The sequence below is a fragment of the Panthera tigris genome, chromosome A2 (assembly GCF_018350195.1).
Source record: "Panthera tigris isolate Pti1 chromosome A2, P.tigris_Pti1_mat1.1, whole genome shotgun sequence".
Taxonomy (NCBI): Eukaryota; Metazoa; Chordata; class Mammalia; order Carnivora; family Felidae; genus Panthera; species Panthera tigris.
Genome location: NC_056661.1, coordinates 51,002,309 through 51,018,708, shown reverse-complemented (window position 1 = coordinate 51,018,708; position 16,400 = coordinate 51,002,309). Strand labels below are relative to the sequence as shown.

At 51.6% G+C, this 16,400-nt stretch overlaps 1 protein-coding gene across 10 annotated transcripts; it reads right to left on the bottom strand.

Moving 5' to 3' along the window:
- Positions 1 to 361: 361 nt before the first annotated feature.
- Positions 362 to 16,043, bottom strand: BRPF1 (bromodomain and PHD finger containing 1). Of its 10 annotated transcripts, none has more exons than XM_042979482.1 (14): positions 15,432 to 16,043; positions 14,864 to 15,010; positions 12,926 to 13,534; positions 8,436 to 9,395; positions 7,469 to 7,631; positions 6,922 to 7,053; positions 6,386 to 6,514; positions 5,279 to 5,588; positions 4,629 to 4,952; positions 4,024 to 4,308; positions 3,379 to 3,526; positions 2,459 to 2,816; positions 1,959 to 2,113; positions 362 to 1,213 (listed from the first exon to the last, which is right to left on the bottom strand). In XM_042979482.1, the coding sequence occupies exons 3-14, from the start codon at positions 13,522 to 13,524 to the stop codon at positions 1,030 to 1,032; spliced, it is 3,747 nt and encodes a 1,248-aa protein (XP_042835416.1). In that variant the 5' UTR covers positions 13,525 to 13,534; positions 14,864 to 15,010; positions 15,432 to 16,043; the 3' UTR covers positions 362 to 1,029. The 10 variants fall into 10 exon arrangements, with proteins under 10 accessions (XP_042835416.1, XP_007075556.2, XP_007075557.2 ...); XM_007075494.3 differs by lacking the exon at positions 14,864 to 15,010 and having other exon boundaries at positions 2,459 to 2,577; positions 2,680 to 2,816; positions 6,368 to 6,514; positions 15,432 to 16,041; XM_007075495.3 differs by lacking the exon at positions 14,864 to 15,010 and having other exon boundaries at positions 2,459 to 2,577; positions 2,680 to 2,816; positions 4,629 to 4,949; positions 6,368 to 6,514; positions 15,432 to 16,041.
- Between the last annotated feature and the right edge of the window lie 357 nt (positions 16,044 to 16,400).

Genomic DNA, 16,400 nt, shown 5'->3' with positions numbered 1-16,400 from the left:
GAGACCGGAGTTCAAATCCTAGCTCTGCGCCTTCCTAGTTGTGGGAACTTAGGCAAGTTACTTAATTTTTCTAAGCCTCAGTATCTTTGTGGAGATAACCACCTTATTAACTTTCCCTATAGTTTTTGCAAGGATTACATAAAATTGTGTATCTAAAAGTGCTTAGAAAAAGGCTTGCCACCCAGTGAGTGCCTGGGAAATGGGAGCTATCATATTATCCTGGCTGTTGTCTTACAAATGCAGCATGCACAGCAACCAGCAACCTCTTGAGCCCAATTGTTTACCATCCCTGAGGGACAACCTCACTTTTTATCTTTTTGCCCTGGCAGAAGGCAAGAACCCAAGAATTCCAAACAGACTATTTATTTTCTAAGAATCAATATATTTTCTTCCTTTGAAATAAATACAAACCAGTTTGAAAGGTGGGGGCATCTATGGGAAAAAGGGAAGTGGGGACAGGCCCCAGTCTTTTTTAGTACCAAATGACTCTGGCGCGACCCGGAAACGCAGTTACAAATGAGAATAATTTAAATTCTCCGCTAATTACAGTATTTACAACAGCAGGGGAGGGGGGGTCACCTAGTGCCCCTCTTCCGGGCTGGACAGACATCAATCCCACTGCTAGGCTGGGCAGATGCCCGTTCACCTCACCACCTGCAAGGGCCTCAGGCCACTAGGCAGTTAGATTCTCCTGGCATGAGCAGAGCAGACAGAGGTGGTGGGATGGCCTGTTTTATGCAGTGTCCTAACCTTGGCCCACCACCCTGCACTACAATGCTGAGGTCTCTGGGGCTCTCTGGCCAGTGAGACCTCCCCTCTCCATGCGCAGAGCCGCCGTGGGCCCTTGGAGTGTTCTGTACAGTCCAGCTGCACTCAGGGCGGGAGGGACCTCCCCCACCCAGCTTCCCCTGAGACTGGCCCCAAGACCAGGAATGAGTCAGTGCAGAGGCCGGTGCCACTCCAGGACAGTGAGCAAAGGGGGAGGAGAGAGGTGGCAGGGCACTGTAGGTTGGGCTGTGCTGGGCATTATCAGTCACTATCACTGGTCTCGCTGCTCTGCTCGCCCTGCACCTTGCTGCGGTGCTGCAGAGCCCGGTGGTAAGCAATCTGCACTGATTTGCGGATGTTGGATTTGCGGCCCTCCAGCATCTTTTCCTTGTCGAGGTCCTGGTTCACGCCCAGAGGAACCAGCTTAGTCCTTGGCAGCCACTGCCTGTAGGACGAGGTGAGGATCACATAAGTCATCTCTGGGAAAGCAACAAGCATCAGCCTTCATCACTCCTTCACTCATTCAAAAACACCTCCTGAGTGCCCAGGAGGTTCTGGGCAACCTGGTTCTGGTGGGTAATGGGGTAACAGAGTCTAAGAGAAACAGTCCCTGCCCTCAAGGAACTGCTCATAGTCTAGTGATGAAAAGCACCCACTCAACAGTCACATTATGGGGTAACCACAGGGTATTTACGAGTGCAAAAAGGGGCCATGACCTAACCTGAAATAGGTACCCTGTCCCATAGGCTTCAGGCAGACTTTACTGACATTAAATATCCTTTGCACACAATACACAAAAAACACTGCATTACATACATGTGACAGAACAGAGATTTGAGAGCCTGAATGTTTATATCTATTTTATCCTCATCTTGTCACCATGGAGGCAGAGACAGGAAAACTAAGTCTAGAAGCCACCTGATTCTGGGTGGGGAGCACATTTGTCACAGTCACTGATGGCCCTCTAGCTTCTAGCTACAGCTGTTTGTCAGCTGTTGCCCACTCAGTCTCTCAGACTCATGGTCAACACAACCCTCACAACCCTTCTGCTCAAAGATCTAAGTCCCTCCCCCACTGATCTGTGACAGCCCAGTCTGTCTGTTGCTGGAGTTTCCTGGCAGCCTGCCCACATACCCAGGGTTGCATCTGTGGCTGTATGAGTCACAGAAACTGCTCCCCTCCTCCCTTACCAGGTTCGCTTGTTGTCAAAGAAGAGGACGAGGTAGAGATGCTCTCGGGCTTCCTGGGTCATCTGTTCCCCAAGTTTCAGCACCTCCAGGGGGGGCACAGGGATAGGAACCCCATGATGGAACATACCTTCCCGGGGCATCTTTGGATCAATTATCTGAGGGTGTAATAAGACCTTTGTTTGGTTCAGTTCCCTTCTTCCCCGAAACTTACTCTATACAAGAATTGTGAAACTACCTCTGAAGTTGGGACACAGAAAGGTTATCATGCCACAAGGCTACATTGCTGACCCTTGGCTTCTCATGATGAACTATTCCAGATTCCAAGATGCAAAGGGAAAGAAGAGGGAGAGATGGAAAAACTAACCAGGAACTTGTTAAGTGTCTATCTGCCAAAGACCCTTGTTCTCTACAGCTCAGCAGAGAGTAAGTAAAGTCTGCTAATTGTGTCTACGATCTGGGGTTGGGAGGCAAGGGATATGATAAGAAAAGGGGAAGCCTACCAGAGCTGGGTATGATGGATACCCTCGGCATTTGGCCCACACCAGGTCCAGAGCATCCAGTGGGGAGTCCTCATCCTCTGACAGCCAGCCAGCTCCCCGTCCCAGACTCTTCCTTACCACTTCACAGGAATGGGAGAGAGGGAGCAGATCAGCAGCCAGGGGGCTGGCAAGGCCCTGATACCGGGCCCCCGGCTTCCCTGGCTTTGGGTGAGGGTACTTACTGCTGTGGCCCACGCCGCGGCCAGTGCCCACGGAGTAGGCCTCGTTCTCAGTGCCTGAGGTATCTTCACTGCTGTCTTCCGGGAATGTGCCCCGAGAGAAGGAGGGCTTGCCCCGGCCCTGTTTTGAGGGTGTTGTGCTGTGGACAAGACAAGAACTCAGCTTAAAGGAGGGTAGAGTGGGTAATGACACAGTAGTTGTCCTCTCTTTAAACCCCCAGGTCTAAGAATTTTGGAAAACTGAGGCTACTTGAAAAATTTCAAACTCAAAAGCCCTTGGGGGCTTGGCAATAGTGTGACTGACATGGGCTGGATTTAACAGTGGTGGTGATGAGTGCATTCCCTGGCTAGATTTGCCAGATCGGATTTTTAAAAAGAATACAGACACTAGGAATTTTATGTGGCAGTACTGGATTCCTTTTTTTTTTTTTTTTAAACACCATGCTGGCAAACAAAATATGTCTGCAAGCCAAATCCAGGCCACAAGGCATCAGTTAACGCTCTCTGCTCTACAGCATCAGCTTAACCCAGGATGGTTCCCACTATTCCATTATGGTGACGTTCTTAGGTATGCCATTTATTTTGCAGAGAACCTTGGGTCTGAGCCATCTTAATCTAGACTGAAGTGGCTGCCATGCTATTTCCCAGAGGGAAACTTCAAAGGGCATCCTGGAGGCAGGCCTTGATCTGGAGGGCTGGTACCTGGTTCGGTCTGAGGCAGCGCTGCTACTGCTACTGCTGCTAGACTCAGAGTCGGAGCTGCTCCGGGGAAGGCTGCAGTCATTACGATATACCAAGAAACTCTTCTTCACTGGCTGATTTCCACCGCTGAAGCCATTAGCTGGTAAGTCTTGGTTGGGGGGAGGGGGAGGAGGGAAGGAATCAGTCAGGAAGACGTAGATGAGAGATGGCATGGGGGTAAGAGGGACTAGGAGCTCGGCTTTCCCTTCTGTGCTGGAAAATTCCTCCAACTTTGGCCAGCAGAGCCAGTTCTGGGCAGTGTCTGCCACAGTTGGCCATAGTCCTGCCCCACCCGTCACACTGCCCTTGGCAGTTACTGGCCTTAAGACACAAATGGCTTAAAGGGCAGGAAATCCCCAAGGAGGGTGAGAAGAGAAAAGGTGAAGTGATATAATGGAGAGGGTCCTGGATGGGAATCTAGCTGGGTCAGTGTTTCTGGACTTCAGTTTCCCCATCTGTAAAATGAGGGGACTGAATTAAAGGATCCCTAAGGGCCCTTCTAGCTCTGATATATTATGGGCAAATGAAGGGACAGGTGGGAGTTATGTTGGGAATGATGGCAACTTTGCTCACTCTCTCGGGGGGCTGGGTGATGGTGAGGCTCACCCATTGGGGGGTCTTCTGTGGATTTATCACTGTCGCTGTCTGAGCTCGAACTGGGCCGGGGGCTCCTACCCCGCTTGCGCTGACGTAGGGAGCCCATGATGGGGAGCTGGGGGGGCCCCACAGGACTGCCTCCGTGGCTGGGGGTCATCTGGCTCTCCCGGTTTTTGGGGGGCCGGCCCGGCCTCTTGGGCGGTCCAGCTGTCTTCGGGTTCTTTTTGGAGAACAGAACTGAGGTTCTCCTGCCCACCTCATGTGCGGGGGTTGAGGACATGTTGGGACCCAGGCCTGGAGCAGAGAAAGAGAGAAGGAGAGTTGGTGAGGGGCCTGATGTGGGAAGGGTAGATACCCAGGGTATGCCCTGGGCCTATAGGACTGTTACTCCAGGTAGAGTTGGGAGATGATCTGGGGGGTTATGGAATTGGGAACATTGTCCCTTATACCAATAGCCAGAGAGGCAGCTAAGAGGCCCCTGAATGGGGAATGAGGGAGAAAAGTACAGCTAGCTGTGTAGGAGGGACCTCTGCCTGGGGGATGGCAGGGGCTGAGTGTGTGCTACAGAGTCAAGTCTAGCTGGCTTTGGGGTCCACCTTGCTAGGGGTTCAGACCTTTGGTTGTCTCCTGGCTGCTGCTCTCTTCAGCGGCACTGTCTGTCTGCCCGTCCTTGTCACATGCTGCCGGGTGGGGTGTCAGGCTGCCCCGGCTGGAGGGGCCATGACGCTCAGGCCCATCCCTTCCAGTTTCCCGCTGGTGGGCAAGCTTCCGCCGCAGTGCCGTCATCTCTTTCTTGATCATCTTTGCACGCCGTGAACGACTCACACTCTGCTTGCTGGCATTCACCTCATCCAGCCGCTCCAGCAACAACTTCAGCTGCTCTTCCACTGGCAGGTGCTTCTGGTTCTCCAGCAGGATCAGCCGCTCTTCCTCTGCTGCTAGGAGTGGACACAGGGGGTGGGGAAAGGTCAAACTTAGGGTAGCCCTCTGGGCCCCCTGAATCTGAGCAGGCAACAAGAAACCCACTCTTTTCCCTTTGGCTTCTCACCAGGAACAGCTGTAAAACAGCAGCACCAAGATGTGGAAGGGTAGGCACTGCTATCCATTCACCCAGTCTGGCTTCTTGGGGAGCATTCCTGGGGATAGTTTGCCACTGCTCAGGCTAGCTACTTCCTGCCTACACTGCCTGTTCCCAGTAGGGGACTTTTGGAAAGCCATTCATCCCTGGCATTGGCCTCTGTGTGTAGCATGATTTATCACCCACCATCTTCAGTGTGCTGTGGGGCCTCATCTCCAGCCAGGCTGTGGGGGATATGCATGCCCGTCTCAAAGTCAATGCCCATTTTTTCTGCCTGGCGCCGGGCCTGGCGGAGCACAGCGCCACCCTGTTCTCGGAGCCGCACTGCTGCCCGGTAGAAGATGGTGTCCTTGGCGTTATACTTGAGGCAGTTGCTGACGATAAGGTTGAAGTCCTCCTCAAAATCATCAAAGTTCAGGTAGCGGTAAGCCTCCAAGTTCTGCTTCATGGTGAAAAAGTCCATGGGCTTTTTGATGTGGTCTAGGTAGTCAGGTACCTGGGAGAGCAGGGTAGGTGTGGCTAAGTGGAGATATACTCCTCATTCACCCTGAACCCTTGCTCCTAACACCCCCACCCCCTGAAAAGCATCCAGCAACCTCCTCCCACCACAGTTAGAGGCAGGCATATAGCACAGGGGAAAGGAAAGCTGGATTCTAGTCTTGACTTTACCAGTCACAAGCTGTGTGACCATGGCAAGTCTCTTAACCTCTTTGGGCCTTCTTTTTCCTCACCTGGAAAATGGTGATGAAATTACAGTCAAATCTACCTCCTAGAGCCAAGAGGCTTCAGTAAGAAAATGGCTAGGGCAATCATTTGGAAATAACACCACTTTGCATTCCTATAGCTCTTTTACTTATCATTAAGACTTATAAGGAGGCTACTGCCTCGGGCCTCTCGTTTTATACCTTTTAGAGAGAAGAGTCTGCCAGTCAGGACCTAGGGCTTCAGAGCTGGTTCTTTAGGTGCTGAGCCTTCTAAAGTCTCCGTTCTAGGGTTCAGCACCCCGAAAGTGTCTTCCTGCCCTGGGATTATTCATTTGGCAGACTCAGTCCCTGCCTCTGGGGAAGGAGTGCAGATTGCCTCCCATTCTGGGCCCTTGGGGTGTGACAGGGACAAGACAGAGTCCAGGTGATGCATGTGGCTCCAGTTATCCTGGAGCCCCAGAGCCACCAGCCCCTCTCTTCACAGTCCCCTCCTAGTCCCTGGCCCAGACCTGCAGCAGGGGTCCAACTGGGAGAGGAACAGAAAGGTGGAGTGAGGGGAAGGGATTCTTACTTCGTCCAATTCGGTTACCTCAGACAGAGGGACCGGCTCGCTGAAGATGTTGCCTGTGTCCTTTTCTTGGAGCTGCTCCAAGGTTTTGCGAAGGAGGATGAGGAAGGGGGTCAGCTGCATCTCCATGGCGATCTGCTGGACCTTGATCTGACATACATAAAGGCCCGATCAGCCAGGCCCAGGCCAGTCCCTTGGAAGAGGTCTGAAGGGATGGTAGCAGCTGGTTTGGGAAACTGCCTTCCTTCTCTCCTGCCCACAGCTGACACACTCAGGTCTACTTTCTACAAGGCCCCACCTGGTGAAACCTTCCCTGACTACTCTGGCCTTTTTCTTCCTTGAACTCCCAGTGCCAGCTACCTGTATCACATAACTGAGGGTCCTGTTCATCCTCTTCTGTGACATGCTGCTTGCAGTGAGCTGGAGAACACACTGGGCACCATTGAGACCTGACTCCAGCATCAGCCCTATTGCTTCCTGGCCAGGGGACAAAGGCTTTTCCTTGTCCCAGGAATGTTTTCTCCTCTGAAAAACAGACTTGACCCAGGAGCACTTACCGTCTCCCTTTTGAGTTTCTCCCGCTTGCGGATCAGCTCCACCAGCAGCCGAGCTCGCTCCAGGTCGTGCCGGAGGCGCTGCCAGGACTTGAGCTGTTCTTTGAGGGCCCAGTTCTTATCCTCAGAATCTCTCTGTAGAGGCAAGAAGGGGATTGGTAGATGATAAGGAAGCCAGAAGAAGGGCCAGAGGGAAGAGCCCAGGAAGCTTGGGTCAATGTCAGGTAAAACTGAAGGAGGTAGCACAGTAATTTACTGGCAGCCTCACTAGCTAAAGTGGGGATTCCTGTACCTATGTGTCCCCTAGATCTGGCACAGAATCAATGGTTGGTATATGCTTGTTGAATGAATGCATGAAGGAACACACAGGAACAGTGCCCTTTTAACGTGCAGACAATCTGTAAGGATCTCATCCTGAGTTTGGTTTGAGGGCTACTTTAAAGGAGGAAATAGCCTAAGCTCTCGGACACTGAAAACTATTATCACATATCTCAGTCCTTTATGTCCCTGGCCCCAGTTCCCAGAGCCCATAGGGAATCTGACACGGTACCCCGACTTGGTCACAATTCCTCTGAGACTGCAGATGTGTCTGCAGGCGACGTAGCAGCGGGACTCCATTTCGTGACTGTCGTTTCAGCGTCCAGTAGCTGTGTAGCCTCTGCATGAACTGGCTCTTCCTTTGGATGGTCAGGCGGTTGGTGATTTTACTGAGCCTGCGAAGCGAGGAATAAAGAGAAAAACCTGTTGGGCCATTATTTTCTTAAGCAGAACAGGTGTCTCTGGCTGGTGAGAATTCCTGAATGGAGTTGAATCTGGAGTAAGTCTATTGTCAAAAAGGCCTGTGACACTTGGCTTAATGCGAAGAAGAGCAAACAGTACCAGACAGGAAGCCAAATTCCCAGCATGAAGCCAGATCCCTGACCCTGTTCACGAAGTTGGGTGAACTCATATGAGGAGTTTGGCCTCTAAGACTGCTCTTGTCACAGCAGCCCAGAGTACTATTTGACTCTGGGATACCCTGCTCAGCCTGAGCCTTGTAAGGTTTTAGGATAAAGTATAATTGTAGAGCAGTAAACTAGAGGAAATTAACTAGACAGCACAAGAGAAAGTTAAAAATAACTGATGATGGCAGCCGTCATTTGGATTCATTTGTGGTAGTGACCACTTCACAACTCCTTCCCCCTTTTTCCTTCCATTTCTCCGTTCAGGGTTAGAGTATTTCTGCCACTGTGGCTGATAGCTACTACATCCTCTTTCTTCCTACTTAAACCAGACCATAAAATGAAGGGCAGCTGAAAACATGTTAGGTCTGACAGATAAAAGCTGAAATTTCTGGCTCCTAAGATAAAAGTCCGGTGACCTGCTAGGGCTAACTTCTTTTGGAATCTGGTGTTTTGTTTTGACCTTCTTTGTAGCTTCTAATAAGAGAACCCAACCCTGTCACTCCACTCGGGGCTATCAGTCTCTAGGAGGGCTTCTTCTTCCCTTACCAGCCTATCCATCTGCTCCCCACATACCTGTGTGGTGGGATGCAGGGCACCGACACCACAGGTGCTGCGGCCCGCTTCTCTGCCAGGATCTTCCGTGCCTTCTTCATCTTGATCCGGGACTTGGCCTTGGCCTTCTTGACCTTCTCTGAGCTCCAACTCTTACCCTCATCCTCCTCCTCCTCCTCATCCTCCTCACCCTCACTGTGGGACAGGGCAGGCAAGCGGCGTGCTGAACCTGGGGGTGTGTGGATGTCACAGTAGGCCGTCTTGCGGACGCTGAAAGAAGTGCCATTGGCACCTGTCTCTCGCACAGGCTCCATCTTCATGTAAAGGCCAGCCTGCTGGGCACATGTCACGTGGAAGGCTGTGTAGCAGTTGGCCTTGTGGCACTGAATGCATGCCCCTGAGCCCCGCTGTTTGCAAATATAGCAGGTCAGCTTCCAGCGAGCTGGTGGGATGTGCTCGATGCTGTCGATAGGCTCCAGGAAGACTGTGTTGGCAAAGCAGACTTCAGGGATCCACAGGGCACACACCACATGGGCCCAGCGCCCGTCATCTGTCTGCTTGAAGGCACCACCCTTGTTGGGGCACAGGGCACAGTCCACAGCACGGGAGGGTGACTGTAGGCAGCGGCGGCACAGCCACTGGCCCTCAGGGATGTAGGGGACACCGTAGCACTCTTGGTGCACAGCCAGGTTGCACATGTCACAGAATAGGATGACATTGCTGTTCTGGCACTCACCATCATTGCAGATACAGCACACAGCATCCTCATCCACTAGTGCATTGGGGTCACCTTTATTGTGGCTTTCAAAGTAGGACTCCTTCTCCAGCCGGTCCATAAGGTACTCAAAGATCTCCTGCGGGATGGGACTCACACCCTCTGTCTTCCGCCGCTCATTCATGATATCCAGCCAGATGTAGTCCTCCTCGTCCATGTCATATTCTACTTCCTCGTCCAGCTCCTCTGCCGACTTCTCAATGTACCTGCAGTGCACATAGGCAGCTCAGCATCATATAGTTGAGATTTCCTTCCCCTAAAGACAATGGGTTACAATTGCTGGATGCTTACACATTGCCAGGTCTGTGCCTTTACTTATGCTGTCTCATTCCAGCCTCACCTTAACCCCAGGTGCTGTAATCACTCCTGTTTTGCAGAAAAGGAAACCTAAGGTTTGGGGAGTTAATTCACCTGTTCTGGCTCCCTTGGGAGAAAGTGGTAGAGCTGGGGTGTGAACCCAGGCCTGCTGACTCCAAAGCTTGTGTACTAGCTACTATACCACCTCCTCTGGGGTAGGGAGGCTCAACCAAACTCCTGAAGGGAGGAGGGTAGGGCAGCTAGGACCTACCGGGTTGATCTGGATGATGGTGCAGAGTTAGGAGAAGAAAGGTCTGCAAGTATCACTTGCAAATTATATATATGTTTTATTACCAACTGGCAGCATCCTGAATGGAGTTGCCATGGGTCTTATGTCAGCTAATGCAGCTCAGGGCTCCCTCAAACTCTTGGTATTGTGTTTGTTTTTTGGATAGCCTTGGAAGATAACAGAATAGCTAAGATTTACTGAGCATTTACTATGAGCCAAGCATTGTACTGTTACCACATTGATTCTCACCACAGCCATAGCATCAGTGTTCATATTGCCCTTATTTTGAGGATGAGGAAATGAAGCTTTGAGAAGTTAATTAACTGTCTAACACAGATAGGTCCTACAACCAGGAAGTGGCAGAACTAGAATTCAGACTCTACCCTACACACTCATTGGGCCAGCCAGACTGGAGCTGAGGGCTACTCCAGGTGCCTGGCATACAGAGCAGGCTCCCCATGCCCCTGCTATGCTCTAGGCGGCCTGGACTCTGGTAGTGTAAAGCTATAGGTCTGGATGATGGTGCAGAGTTAGGAGAAGAAAGGTCCCCAAGTATCACTTGCAAATTATATATATGTTGTATATATATATATATATATATATATTTCACAATGGAAAGAATGGGGCTTTGGTTTCTGAAAACATGGATTTAAATCCTGGCTCTGCCACTCTGACCTTCAAGACATCACTGGTCCTTCCTGAACTCAGTTTTATTGATAAGAGAATGAGGATGCTACTATTTACTCCCAAAGACACTTGTCAGGATTAAATGGAATTTAAAAAAATGAATGGGCTAACTGAAGTGGCACATAGCAGGCCCTAAATAAATGTTAGTTTCTGTCCCTCCACTCCCCTCTCCACAAGAGAAATGGAGCTCTGGGTGCTAGAGTAGGCCGGATGAGTATAGGCTTGGGAGCCATGCTCTGTATGACAGCAGGCAAATAAGGTGATCTCCCTGGGCCTCTGTTTCCTCATCTATAAAGTGGTGATGCTAACCTGTACCTATTTCACACAGCTGTTGTGAGCATTAAATGAGTTAATACAGATAAGGTATTTAGAACAGTTCCTGGCATGATGCAAGTACTCAATAAACCTTGGCTTTATTATTAGCTTTTGTATAGCCCTGAGCTATCTTGCCTTGTATTATAACTATTTATGTGTCTAACTCCTCCACTACAGGCTAGAGGCAAGGACCATGTCTGATTCACCACACAGAAATAGGCACAGTTGTTCATTTCAAAGGCATTTTGAGGGTGGAATGGAGGAAACTAAAATACCGTATCTATAGGAAGCAGTTTCTTTCTTAGCCCTTTACCCCAAATGACCGCAATGTCCTCATCCTTGAAAAAGGGTGTGGCTTAGAGATTGTATGAACTATCCAGCCCCTGCTAGGCCTTGGCACTTGTTCTCAACCTTTGCTCTGCCATAACATGTGACATTATGCGATGGTATATAACACACTCCCACAGTGCACCTAGATTACAGGCTGTGGCACAGATAATGTAGGCTGCATGTCATGTACAATTCCTGGCACACCAGCCTACACTCCACCCTCTTTTCTCCTTAAGAAAGCATATATTAGATGCAAGCAAGAGAAATTGGTGTTGTTAGAGAGATGACCTCAAATCTTCTCAAATTTATACATAAAAAATATCATTTGCAAAACTTGGACAGTTCTACTAACAGTAGTAATAAATGACATGCAACATACCTCCCAGCTGATCACAGTGTACCAGCTGAGAATTGCTGCCCTGGAGAACAGATTTGATCCCCAGGAATAAGGAGTGAATCTGAGCAGAGGGAGGAGGAAATGGAGTGGAAGGAACTGGTTTGGATTGCCTATCAGAGCAGAGAAGGCTGAAGAGCCCTTAGGAGAAAAGGCTGGCCCAAACAAGGGTTTGTATGTTGGGGGGTGAGCCTAACAGTCACTGCTAACATAAAAGAGAGGCAGTGCAAAGCCAGAAGGAGAAGGAGGTGAAGCTGGGCTGGATGGATGAAAGACAGGAAGAGGAAACTGTATAACATGTGAACAAGGGAGGGACCAAAGTGACATACCGGGCCAAATCACTGGAGTGCCCACAGACTTGATTTTAAAGAACTGAGATTCGGCATACCATCACACGGATTGCACTTTTGGTAAAAAAACCACCTTTCATATAAAAACCTTTACAAGTCCTTCTCAGAGATTAGGCCTTCTGATTAGTTGACACCAAATACTGCTCCTTAACTTATCTGAATGCCCTCTTTGCCTTGGATGCCAAGACTCAGAGAGAAGGTTTATACTTGATTTTTCTCCCATCCTCCAGCTAAGGTTTCTGTACATAGCTCCACCACCAAATTGCCCCCACCCCTTCATTTCTTACCTTGTGTTAAAGGAATTTGGCCTTATGCCTGTAACTTTGTTAGAGCCACCATGACTAATTTTGCAAGGAAGTGGGGTTCCAAGAAACAGTTAAGTGAAATAAATACAAGGGCCAATGGAGGAGCACAAACCATAGGTGATAAAAATATTGCTTACACATGTTAAAGGATGGGTGACAGTAACAGAATGGTGGGAAAATTACCTCTGCAGATTTGCAAATTGCTTTAGAGACCTTATGAAATCAGTGCACTTAGTCTTCTACCTCTAGGCTGGCAGAGGAATATTATACCTGCTCTGCAGATGGGGTCATTAGAAAACCAGAAGCCAGACAACTTTCTCAAGGTTACACAGTGATGGAGTGGAGAGGATCAGGAACCAGACACATGATTTTTTGATATAGTGAAAACAGTGCAGATTTGGAGTCAGAGGAACCTGGATTTGAATCCCAGTTCCACTATCTACTGGCATGTGACTTTCGGTAAGTCTGGCCCCCTTTCTGGACTGTGCATTCCTCATCTGTGAAATGAGAATGATACCTACCTGAGAGAATTGGGAGAATAAAATAAAGGAGTGACTGCAAAGTACCCAGTGCGGGGCCGGGCATGTGGCAGTATATAGTAAGTGCCACCATCATTAGCTGGGGCACGTTCCTCTCACCGCCCTGGCAGGACCAGTGTGCTTCTGCTATCCTTTATCTCTGCCACTCTCCTATCTGCTGTCTGTTACATCTCAGCTCCTGAGCCCTGCCTGACCAGTTTTCCAGAGTTGGGAGGTGGAGGTGGCCTTACCGGTAATAGGAAGTCGGCCGGGGTGGGGCATCGGGGGTGTCCTGCTCCAACTCCCGGTATACCACCTCTGGCAGCTTGGGAGTGGTGCTCACAGAAGCATTATGGTGGTGGTGATGGTTGGAGTCCTTGCGCTTCTCCTTGTTCTTATGCTTGCCTGACTTGGGAGTAGCAGCTGGTGTCTCGGTGTTCTCCTTGTTGCTACCAGTCTCAGGAGCCTCCTCAGGGGCCTCCTCATCCTCTGACACCACATCCAGGTTGTCAAAGATGCTGATGCGGTGGACTCGGCCGTGCAGGTCCACCTCCACCATGCGCTGGGCCTGCGCGTAGCTCATCACCTCACGGCCGGGTGACTGGGATACCTCTGAGGGGCTGGGCGACTGCTTGTTGGCTGGGCGTGATTGGCGCCCCTTCTTTTTGTGCTTGCGGAGTGGAGTCTGCTGCGGGGGTGGTGGGTTGTCGTGGTCATAGTGATATAGGTGGTACTCAATACCACTGTAACTCTTGTAGACCTTACGGCAGGTCTCCACGGGGCACTCATATGGTGGCTTAGTTGCCCGCAAGTTGTGGCAGAAAGTCTTCACATCAAAGTCCACCCCCATGCTGTCACATCTAGAATGTACAGATCAGTTAGCACAGGCCTGGGGAAGAGTTCCTGGTCATCCACTACTCTCTCCAGCCCTCCCCTTCTCCCCAAAGGTCCTGGCCAGCCCACCTTTACAGTGACTCCAAATGCCATCACTTCCATACCATGGGCAGTCTGGGCCTCATCGCCTCCTGCCTGGTCATCCTGCCCCATATCTCAACTATTCTAGCCTAACTTCACATAATGTGGCCAGAGTGATCTTTTACCAAGTAGCAACAGCCATGTCAATCTTTTGATTAAAAGCTTCCTGATGCTCCCCACTTATTTCAGGATAATATACAAATTTCCTAAGATGATATTCAAGGTACCCCTTTCATTGGCCCTAGTCCTCCTTTCCAGACTCTTCTTTTCACTAGTTACAGCTGTGCTTCTGTCTACCCTGGGCAATTTGCCATTCCCTGAATGTTATAACCTCTCATTCCTGCAAGATTTGAAATGGTTTCCATCCTGATTGGTGAGCTCCTACTCATTCTTCAAAACCCAACTCAAATGTCACTTCTTCTGTTATGATTTGTCTTTCCCACGGAGGGCTGTGTTTCCATAGCATTCCATTGTCATCTCCACCAAGGCACTTACCACACTGGAAGTTCTTTGTCTCCTCCCACTATACCAGGTGCTATACAGTGCAGACATCAGAGAGCCTACCCACCTCTATATATTCCCAGGACCTGGCATGTAGTGGACACTCAGTTTTTGGCAAATGAATAAAGAACTTGTTTAATGAATACTGAATGAGGGGATCATCAGATCATCTGACAGATGAAGGCTAGTGTTAACCCATGTAGAAGTTTGAATGGATAGCCAATGATTTAATCCTGGTCACCAGCAGAAATCATTGCATTACAGAAAGAAGCAGTTCATTTCTGAGGTGTTTAGGGGAAGCCTATGCCCTGGCCCTGGCTCTGGGAGTGATAACCAGGTACTTAAGAGTACAAACAAGAGCATGACAATCTAGGCACATTCAGTTCCATGCTGGTCCTCAGGGCCTTCCCTTCCTCCTCTCCAATGTTCCTGGGTGAGTAGTGACAGCAGATGGCACCAGCCCCCAGGAAGCCCAACGTGGTCAGAGACTGCCCCAATTTCTCCAGGCCTAGCTGACTTCAACAATTCAGCTAGGGTGTTGGCACCATTCCAGGCAAAGCCACCCTGAGCTCCTAGACAAACGGTGACATCTCTTGGCTTTTCTCCTGTGACTTAGCCAAGCCAAGTGGGCTGCTCCAGCCTCTCTGTCAGTGCCCCTGACTTCTACATCGGTAAAACTACTCCCTCTACTCCAACTCACTTTTACTTCCTACCTGCAGCTGTGTCTTTAAACACAAACCAATCAGAGGAACAGGCAAGCTCTTCTCTTTCAATGATGGGTCGGTCCCTGGTGTATCCTGCATCTGTGTTGCCCTGGCTCCCAAAGTAGCACAGAGCCCCCGGCAGATGTCCCACTGGGACTGGGCGGCAGAGGCACACGGGGTGGAGACAAGAACTCAGACTGGAAGCCCGTGAGGAAGACCCAGAGCCCACAGGGGTATGGCGGCAGAGTTCAGGGGGCTGGAGGAAGTAGGGGGCGGGGGCCGGAGGGATCAGGCCGGGCCCAGGCGGTGCCCGCAGCCCTCTCCCGGATGCGGCGACGTTTCCCTTTTGTCGAAGTGTAACATGTTAAACAAGGCTCCCCTCCTGCCATTGGCCCAGGGAGCCCTGGAGGATACTCTGTTTCCCTGGGACGCGGGCTGGGAGCTAATGCACTGTCAGTTCTCCCGGCTCGAGTGGCCCAAGAGGCCCTCGGACCGGGCAGCTCAGTGCACGCCCCACGAAAGTAGTCTAGCCTTTCCCCGCTGGCCACTCCCGCCCTGGTCCCAGGCCCGCACTCACCGGCCACCTCGAGTCCGGGCTCATTGCCGGGGGCGCCCGCCGGGGCTCCGACCCCAGTTGGGGAGGCCGGCGGGGAAAGACGGGCCGGGGAGAGAGAGCCCCAACTCCGGAGACCGCAGACCTCGCCACCCCGGCACCCTGCCGCCCCACGCTCTAGCCCCGGCTCCCCGGGATTCCCGCGCTGACCCCTGCCGCTCCCGGTCCCGCCGGCGCCCTGGTGTCTCAACTCCGTCGGCCGCCGCCGGTTTCGAGAGCCTCTAGGTTGTCCGGCCTCGGGACCCGGCACGGCCGGAACAATGGAAGACCCCGGAGGCAGCGCGGGGACGGCGGCGGCGGAGACCGTGGCGGCAAAGGCAGTGGCAGCGGCGGCGGCAGCAGCGGCGGCGACGGCGTCTGCGCAGGGTAAACGCGGCGTCTCGGCGCTGTCGATCTGCACTTTCGCCACAGATCCCCGCCCGCCTGCTGAGTCTTGAGAGGCCTTTCTCTGAGACTCGGAAGGGCCCGTAGGCACCCCACATGACTTCTGTAGCACCTCCACCTTAGAGTTGAGTTCCTGTAGGCTGAAGTCGCGGTATTCCAGATCCGGAGTGGTCGGGCCGTTTGTAGCGAATCTGCGGACACGGACGGTGAGCGCGGGGCTGGGCTTGAGGAGCCCGCCCTTCTCCCTTCCCCCTCTGCCTCCTCCCTCCCTCCCTGCTGGCGCCGCGGCTGCAGTGGGGACCTGGCCTTGGTCTCCGAGAAAGGCGGCGAGGCGGGGCCGGAGCCACGGGGCGGGGCTGGGGGCAGGGCCGGGAGCAAGAAGGACGCTGGCTGGAGCCTAAGGAAGGACTCGGAGTTATGGGTAGAGGTGGGGCGGGTCTGGAAGAGAATAAACCAGTCCAAGGGGCGGAGTTTGCGGGGAGTGGGCGGGGACATCTGTAAAGCGGTCCTCAGTAAGGAGAATAGGGGCTGAACATCGGTGAAAGGGTG

Excerpts from the sequence above, each read along its gene's own strand:
- BRPF1 (XM_042979482.1), bottom strand. The coding sequence starts at position 13,524 with ATGGGGGTGGACTTTGATGTGAAGACTTTCTGCCACAACTTGCGGGCA. Across the intron at positions 2,114-2,458 it reads ATCCATCATACCCAGCTCTG|ATAATTGATCCAAAGATGCC; the intron begins GTAGGCTTCCCC and ends TTACACCCTCAG. Across the intron at positions 1,214-1,958 it reads TTTGACAACAAGCGAACCTG|GCAGTGGCTGCCAAGGACTA; the intron begins GTAAGGGAGGAG and ends CTCGTCCTACAG.